This window comes from Anopheles aquasalis, chromosome 2 (genome assembly GCF_943734665.1).
Source record: "Anopheles aquasalis chromosome 2, idAnoAquaMG_Q_19, whole genome shotgun sequence".
Taxonomy (NCBI): domain Eukaryota; kingdom Metazoa; phylum Arthropoda; class Insecta; order Diptera; family Culicidae; genus Anopheles; species Anopheles aquasalis.
The window spans coordinates 17,187,501-17,195,000 of record NC_064877.1 but is presented as its reverse complement, the minus strand read 5'-3'; the positions used below and the strand labels follow the sequence as shown (position 1 = coordinate 17,195,000).

At 52.7% G+C, this 7,500-nt stretch overlaps 5 protein-coding genes across 5 annotated transcripts in view; 4 read left to right on the top strand and 1 right to left on the bottom strand.

Moving 5' to 3' along the window:
• The window catches only part of LOC126572533 (sorbitol dehydrogenase-like), a 1,524-nt gene extending 706 nt beyond the window's left edge, over positions 1-818 (bottom strand). Inside the window, exons 1-2 of the mRNA XM_050231920.1 lie at positions 495-818; positions 1-435 (exon numbers count right to left, since the gene is read on the bottom strand). The exon at positions 1-435 is cut by the window's left edge and continues 376 nt beyond it. Coding sequence (XP_050087877.1) covers positions 1-435; positions 495-588 — 529 coding nt within the window. The 5' untranslated portion in view covers positions 589-818. The remainder of the gene's footprint in view (positions 436-494) is intronic.
• Positions 819-1,425: 607 nt separating this feature from the next.
• LOC126572531 (sorbitol dehydrogenase-like) lies at positions 1,426-2,753 on the top strand. Its single transcript, XM_050231918.1, has 2 exons — positions 1,426-1,552; positions 1,629-2,753. The coding sequence occupies exons 1-2, from the start codon at positions 1,490-1,492 to the stop codon at positions 2,658-2,660; spliced, it is 1,095 nt and encodes a 364-aa protein (XP_050087875.1). The 5' UTR covers positions 1,426-1,489; the 3' UTR covers positions 2,661-2,753.
• Positions 2,754-3,590: 837 nt separating this feature from the next.
• On the top strand, positions 3,591-4,915 carry LOC126572530 (sorbitol dehydrogenase-like). The gene is made up of 2 exons (XM_050231917.1): positions 3,591-4,577; positions 4,655-4,915. Exons 1-2 carry the CDS (start codon positions 3,667-3,669, stop codon positions 4,842-4,844), a joined length of 1,101 nt encoding a protein of 366 aa, XP_050087874.1. The 5' UTR covers positions 3,591-3,666; the 3' UTR covers positions 4,845-4,915.
• Positions 4,916-5,088: 173 nt separating this feature from the next.
• On the top strand, positions 5,089-6,357 carry LOC126572532 (sorbitol dehydrogenase-like). The gene is made up of 2 exons (XM_050231919.1): positions 5,089-6,052; positions 6,130-6,357. Exons 1-2 carry the CDS (start codon positions 5,145-5,147, stop codon positions 6,311-6,313), a joined length of 1,092 nt encoding a protein of 363 aa, XP_050087876.1. The 5' UTR covers positions 5,089-5,144; the 3' UTR covers positions 6,314-6,357.
• Positions 6,358-6,536: 179 nt separating this feature from the next.
• LOC126572526 (pineapple eye protein-like) overlaps positions 6,537-7,500 on the top strand; it is a 2,925-nt gene continuing 1,961 nt past the window's right edge. The window contains exons 1-2 of the mRNA XM_050231912.1: positions 6,537-6,918; positions 6,987-7,500. The exon at positions 6,987-7,500 is cut by the window's right edge and continues 1,391 nt beyond it. Of these exons, the coding sequence (XP_050087869.1) occupies positions 6,817-6,918; positions 6,987-7,500 (616 nt within the window). The 5' untranslated portion in view covers positions 6,537-6,816. The remainder of the gene's footprint in view (positions 6,919-6,986) is intronic.

Below are 7,500 nucleotides of genomic sequence, written 5' to 3'. Positions count from 1 at the left end.
GCACCAACACCTGCGATCCCAGCTCAACTCCCGCTCGACGGCACGCGTGCACACCGACGGATAGCGGCTCGAGCAGAGCACCCTCCTCCATCGTAACATGGTCCGGTAGCTTGAAACAAAAGTCTGCCGGATGGGTGTAATAACGCGTGAGGTTACCGTCATACGGTGGAGTGGCACAGAAGATCATATCCGGGCACAGATTGTACGAACCACCCTTACAGTAATCGCACACGCGACACCCATAACCCGGCTCAATCGCTACTCGATCTCCCACTTTCAGGGATTTCACGTTTGCCCCCAGCTTGGTCACAATACCGGCTGCTTCGTGACCGATTACCATCGGTTTCTTCACGATAAAATCCCCAATCCGGCCGGCCACGAGATAGTGTACATCGGAGCCACAGATACCGACGCTGTCCATCGCTAACAGAACCTCTGCAAAAGAGTACAGCCGCATTAAGTTTAGCAGGACGTGCGCTACACCACCTACATACCATCATCTTTGGGCACTGGAATTGGTCGTTGCTCGAGCCGAAGATCTTCGATGCCGTACAGGACCGCAGTCAGATTATCCTCCTTGCTTGCCATCGTGTGCGATAAGATTGAGGAGCGCCTATTAATTTCGTTGCCTACTCGGTTCACAACTGGCCACCAACTGTGATCGGTCGCGGATGAAGTGCCGTCCTTTATCAGCCGTTTGTTTGCGTTATTGCTTTATGATTCGGACAAGCTCGTTTCCACGATAATGGTTATGCGTTGTGTTTGTATGTATAAATTGTGATAACAAAACCAATAAAACGGACGATCGTTGTGTTTGTAGTTGAAAAGAGGAACAAAAAAGTTATTGAGCGGCCGTCTTCTTTCGTGCCTGTAGGGCAATGAGGACATTTAGATGATACACCAGGGCAGGAATCTTTGAGCCTCAATTCCTTTCCTTTAAAGATACCTTTACAACATACTTTCACTTATGTTGATGGATCACAACGCACAAATTCAATCAAGGAAGGATGGATTTTCTTCAATTTTGCAGGCGATCTGTTTGTTTTGATCCGCGGCGTGCCACCGATTTTATGGTATCTCGGTTGAGGTAATTTATAGTAACTCGTAAAAGGCGCAAAAATGGAAATGGATCCACTAAACGGTCTTTCAACACGTGATTGACTGTTCAATGGTACGGAGATAACATAATAAAAATCTCTTGAATCGCTAAGAGCAAGGGCGGTATTGGCGCCACGTTCCGCCCTTCCGGCTTCCCTTTAAATCGATTAGCGGCACTCAAACAGATTAATATGCCCCGAGCGCATCGGATGCTGCTAATGTGCTGCCGACTGCAGGGCATTATTCTACGCTCACATATGAGAGTTTGATGTGGCGGCTCTATACTTAAAGCCCTTGCACTTCGCCCGATCGTGTTGTATACTGCATTTGCCCTGTGTTTGATCAAGTTGATCGCGAGTACTGCGCACTGTCCCACTGGCGAGACGTGAGAATGGCACCGAAAAGGGAGAAAAATATGGCCGCAGTAGTGCACGGTATAGAGGACTTTCGGGTGGTAAGTTAGCACAAAGAAAACGTCATTAGATCGTCGGAACCGGCTGTAGCAATTGTTTCCGTTTCGAGTGCAATAGGAAGAAATACCAATGCCAACACCGCTGGACAATGAGGTGCTGCTGCGAATGGATTGCGTAGGGATCTGTGGCTCCGATGTGCACTACATATCGCACGGTGGATTCGGTGATTACAAGCTGAAGGAACCGCTCGTGCTAGGGCACGAGTCCTCCGGCGTAGTTACTGCCGTTGGGCGCCACGTTACGCACCTACAGGTAGGCGATCGGGTAGCGATTGAACCGGCCATCGGTTGTCGCGCGTGTCGGCACTGTAAGGTGGGACGTTACAATCTCTGCCCGAAAGGGATCTACTGTGCAACGACGGGACAGGGCAATCTGTGCAACTACTACACGCACCCGGCCGATTGTTGCTTTAAATTGCCACCGAACGTCACGATGGAAGAGGGTGCCCTGCTGGAACCGCTTGCCGTTGCCGTCCATTGCTGTCGACGGGCCGGTGTACGTCTTGGCAGTACGGTCCTCATCCTTGGGGCCGGTCCCATCGGATTGGTGACGGTGCTAGTGGCGAAAGCGATGGGTGCTGGTCGGATCTGTTCCGTCGATCTGATGGAGAGTAAGCTGAAGCTGGCGAAGGAGCTAGGAGCCGATGCGACGCTCGCTGTCAGTGGCCACGATTCGGAGGAGGAGTTAGTAAGGCGCATCCATTTGCTGCTGCTTGGCGAGGCACCGGACATTAGCATCGAGTGTACGGGTGCGGAAGCGTGCGTTCGGCTGGGTATAGCGGCCACCGTAGCGGGCGGTGTCATGATGTTGGTCGGAATTGGTGCGATCAATCAACGTCTTCCGATCACGACCGCGCTCGTCCGCGAAATCGACATACTGAGTTCGTTCCGGTACGCAAATTGCTATCCGGCGGCACTGGCCCTGGTAGCGAATGGAACGATCGATGCCCGGAAGCTCATCACCCATCACTACGACCTGTCGGAGTCGGTCGAAGCGTTCAAAACATCACGTTACGGGCTGGATGGCGCCATTAAGGTGATGATTCACTGTCAGCCTAGGAACGCAAATAATCCCGAGCGCAAGTTCTAGCCGTAGCCGTAGCTTTGTGGTTGTGGGTCTAATGGTAGTTGTAGCGTGGAACAATAAAGGGAATCTGTTGCGGATGCAACGTGACAAACCCATGTTGACTCTACATTAACCTAGTGACGATGGCCGGTAGCACTAACAAACACCAACTAGAACTGCCATATGGCGAACTGATATGGACGAGAATTGTGACCGGCTGACGGACTTCTCCATTTTGCGATTTGTTGGAGGTGATTTGCATCAATTGTCAACACACCAAGTGCCAGAGCGAACATGATTTGTTGGCATTCAGTGATAAGAGAAGCAGGAACAAGGCACACGGCACCAACGCAGGGGCCAGCCAGTTTAATCTTGTCTCATGGCCCATTGGGTCCGCCCGTTTGTTGATTGAGACCCCCACTGGAGTCCTTTGACATTGCAGGGGCTTGAGGGTGGGGTGCTCGATTGTGAATAAGGAGCAGCCACCCCGGGGGAGGGCAGGTTGTATAGTACTGTCGATTAGATAACCTTGCCCGACCTAAACGCCAGCCGCCGTGTACTAAACGGGCGTGCGCACATACATTTGCTAAGTCATAGGTTAAGATTGGCCAGCTTCTTGAATGTTTACGATCACCGCAATCAAACGGCACGGGATGCTATCCTTAGGCTAGTATATAGATTGGCTTATCATCGGGGTCGACAATAAAACCTGGCGTATATATTGACAACCTCATTATGCAATCGAAAACCCTCGCTGATTCCTACGGGAGAAGGATGAAGTTCGCTTTCCTGCTGCGCTGACCTTTAATTGACATCAGAGCGGACAGGCTGGTGCTGCTGGCAACGCAAAAAGCATTTTCGCGATGTAGCAATTCCAACGAACAGGAGCAACCGCTCGGTTTTCGGTATAAAAGATGATCGCTCGAAGGTAGCGGGAACACAGTGTCTCTCGATTCCTTTTCCGTGTCATCGTCGTGTTGGTGGTGCTTTCTTAGGACGATCTTCTCCGTGCAATAATCGCAGCAGCAGTATGGCTCCGACACAACACAACATGGCAGCCGTGTGCTACGGTCCGGAAGATTTGCGACTGGTGCCCATCCCGATGCCAGAGCCGGCGTTCAACGAGGTCGTGCTGGAAGTGGACAGTTGTGGGATCTGCGGAACGGATGTGCACTTCCTCAAGGAGGGTGGCTTTGGGGAGCAGAAGCTTATCCGGCCGCTAGTGCTGGGCCACGAGTCGGCCGGTGTGGTGCGTAAGGTGGGCAGCTCGGTAACCCATCTGAAGGTGGGCGATCGTGTTGCGATTGAACCGGCGGCCGGTTGTAGAACGTGCGATCTGTGCAAGGTTGGCAAGTATAATATTTGCCTCACGGGAAAGCACTGCCCGACGAAGAACCACGATGGCAACTGTTCCAACTTCTTCGCTCACTACGCGGACTGTTGCTTCAAGATGCCGGATCATATGACGATGGAAGAGGGCGCCCTGTTGGAACCGTTGGCCGTCGGGGTGTACGCAGGGCGGCGGGCAGACATCCGGCTGGGGAATCGTGTTGTCATCTTCGGCGCAGGGCCGATCGGGCTGATTTCGCTGATTGTTGCACGTGCGATGGGAGCCACGCGGACGGTCGTACTGGATTTGGCACGGGTCAGCAATAGGCTGGAGCTAGCGAAGAAGCTTGGCGCCACGGCCGTCATCCCGATCGGTGCTACGGATAAGGAGGATGATCTGGTCGCTCGCATTCAGCAAGCTCTCGGAGGGCCGGCCGATCGGGTGCTGGAATGCACTGGATCTCAGCCTGGTATGCGCATCTCCATCAAGGCCACACGCAATGCCGGTATCGTGTGTTTGGTTGGGTTGGGCAACGAGGAAGTGAAGCTACCGATGGTTGATGCCATTTCTCGGGAAATTCAAATCATCCCCGTCATGCGATACAACCATGAGTAAGTCCATTTGCCTCCCAAGAAAGAGAGTTTTCTGCCCGATGTCTTCAATCCGTTTTCCGTTATCTTCGTAACAGCTATCCCGCCGCGATGGAGATCGTTTCGAGCGGGTACGTCGATGTGAAGCCACTGGTTTCGCATCATTTCAGTTTGGAAGAGGTGAACGAAGCCTTCCGGGTTGCCGCATCCGGCGAAGGGATGAAAGTGATGGTACATCTCACTCCGAGGGACAGCAACAATCCGGTGAAATTTGTGAACCGAATCTAATTGACTGCGGAAGGTGCACCGAACTCTGTTGGAAGGAATAAATAAAGGGCAAACCATATTACGCCGAACAGTTGATAACAAAAGCTTATCTGATGGCTTGTCGCGTCGCGTCCTGCTAATAATAGCAGGGGGGTCGGGATTTATCGCTGGCGCCACACGACGTTCGCACATAAGGGGCCAATCCTGGGCTCCACTCTATATAAGATAGTACTCACCATGCACTAAGGGAGTTAGTTTGATTTGATTAGCCTTACGGTAAAGAGGTGAGTGAGTGAGATTGTGCTGCGCCACGTTTGCAATATGGCCCCCAATACGAATCTAGCAGCAACCGTGTACGGACCGAATGATTTGCGGTTGGAGGAGCGACCGATACCGGAGCCGGCCTTTAACGAGGTTGTCGTCGAGGTGGACAGCTGTGGCATCTGTGGAACGGACATTCATTTCCTCAAGGATGGTGGATTCGGTGCGCAGCGATTGATCAAACCGATCGTACTCGGGCACGAGTCGGCCGGGGTGGTGCGAAAGGTGGGCAGCTCGGTGACCCATCTGAAGGTGGGCGATCGTGTTGCGATCGAACCGGCGGCCGGTTGCAGGACCTGCGATCTGTGCAAGGTTGGCAAGTACAACATCTGTCTGGATGGGAAGCACTGTACAACCCAGAAGCACGATGGCAACTGCTCCAACTACTATGCGCAGTACGCGGACTGTTGCTTCAAGATGCCGGATCATATGACGATGGAAGAGGGCGCCCTGTTGGAACCGTTGGCCGTGGCCGTGTACGCTGGTCGCCGGGCACAGATAACGCTCGGTAGCAAGGTGGTCATCTTCGGCGCTGGTCCGATCGGACTGGTGTGTTTGATCGCGGCCAGAGCGATGGGGGCGACTCGGACGGTGATTCTCGATCTGGAGCATGCCAAGCACCGGCTGGAGGTGGCCAAGAAACTGGGCGTGACCGGTGTGATCGGCATTCGCAAGGAAGATACCGAAGATGAGCTGGTGCAGAAGATACACGAGGTGCTCGGTGGTCCGGCCGATCGGGTGTTGGAGTGCAGTGGCTCTCAACCTGGCATGCGTATCGCCATCCGGGCAACGCGTAACGCGGGCCGTATCTGTCTGGTGGGGTTGGGCAACAAGGACGTGCAGCTACCGATGGTGGATGCGATATCGCGCGAAATCGAAATTACCACCGCCATGCGGTACAATCATGAGTAAGCAATATAAGTTCTGCCGTATAGATTGTGGGTGTGGGTAATGATATCGATTCGATACTCTCTTCTCTTTACAGCTATCCCGCCGCCCTCGAGATTGTGGCCAGTGGGTACGTCGACGTGAAGCCGTTGGTTTCGCACCATTTCGATTTAAAGGACGTTCACGAAGCGTTCCGCGTGGCATCGGCTGGCGAGGGCATTAAGATTATGATCCATCTTACGCCACGTGATACCAACAATCCGGTAAAGTTCTCAAACTGATTGCAACGAATGCGATTGAAATAAAAACGAGCCCTGTTTGAAAATCGGTGTACACAATTAATCTACGAAACCGAAGGCATGTGGACCATAAAAACCAACCGTCAACCGTTTGAACTTGCTTGCTTCAAGCTGGCCGCTTAAACGGGCAAGCGATTTATTGCTGCATGGGAATTTTTTGTTTTGGTCTCCGTTTTGGCGCCATCGCAGGACGCTTCCACCAACTGAATCTTCCACAAAATCGGGTGTAGGTGTGGCAAAACGAAAGAAAAAACCCGAAACTCCTCTAGTCATCGATTTTAGTGAACATTTGGCATAGATTTTAGTGAACATTGGGATGCTGTAACCAGCATACGCTTTCAGGCTTTTTTATAAAAACGTTTTGGGCAACGCGTCTTGATCAAGGCCGCGAGCTGTCATCAAGTATTACCTGGCGGCGGCGGCGGCGGCTGCGCGCGCTCTATCGCCAGTGAAAATCGCAGTTTTCATAGACAAAATCAGCAGCGATGGGAAAAGTATGTTTTCTCTGCAAAAGCTCCGTGGACGATGAGGTACAGTATGGAAAGTTCTACACGAAATGGAAACTGAGTGTGCACTACTACTGTCTGGTAAGTGGCCAGGGCCGCGCTCTCTTTCGCTGCTGTAACTAACTGGTTCCCATTCCAACTTTCGCCAGCTGTTGTCATCCAATTTGATCCAGAACGGGGCTGATGATACGGTCGGTATTTTCGGCTTCCTGGAGCAGGACATACGGAAGGAGAATGAGCGCACGAAGCGCTACCGTTGCTTTGCCTGCAAGGAAAATCATGCGAACGTGTCGTGCTGCTTCAAAAAGTGTCTGCGGGTGTTTCATACCGAGTGCGGCTTCAAGAATGGCTGCTTGTCGCACTACACGGGTACGTACCAGTCCTGGTGCCCGCTGCACATACCGCTGAAAAAGGAACGCAAACCACACGGTCCGGAAGATTCGTGTGCGATCTGTTTCGATGCGATGGGAGCGTACGATAGAATCGAGTCGGTCCGGGCACCCTGCTGCCAGAACGGATGGTTCCATCTGCGGTGCGTTCGGCAGCTCGCCCTAGCGGCCGGCTATTTTCTCAAGTGTCCGTTGTGCAATAATGTGGACGAGTTCACCAAAGCCATGCCACTCCGGGGCGTGTTTGTACCGGAGCGGGATGCGGCCTGGGAGC

What these genes read in the sequence shown, in the direction of transcription:
- LOC126572531 (XM_050231918.1), top strand. Translation starts at nt 1,490, where the DNA reads ATGGCACCGAAAAGGGAGAAAAATATGGCCGCAGTAGTGCACGGTATA. An exon ending in GTATAGAGGACTTTCGGGTG is followed by an intron (nt 1,553 to 1,628) that starts GTAAGTTAGCAC and finishes CGAGTGCAATAG; the next exon opens with GAAGAAATACCAATGCCAAC.
- LOC126572530 (XM_050231917.1), top strand. Translation starts at nt 3,667, where the DNA reads ATGGCTCCGACACAACACAACATGGCAGCCGTGTGCTACGGTCCGGAA. An exon ending in GTCATGCGATACAACCATGA is followed by an intron (nt 4,578 to 4,654) that starts GTAAGTCCATTT and finishes TCTTCGTAACAG; the next exon opens with CTATCCCGCCGCGATGGAGA.
- LOC126572532 (XM_050231919.1), top strand. Translation starts at nt 5,145, where the DNA reads ATGGCCCCCAATACGAATCTAGCAGCAACCGTGTACGGACCGAATGAT. An exon ending in GCCATGCGGTACAATCATGA is followed by an intron (nt 6,053 to 6,129) that starts GTAAGCAATATA and finishes TTCTCTTTACAG; the next exon opens with CTATCCCGCCGCCCTCGAGA.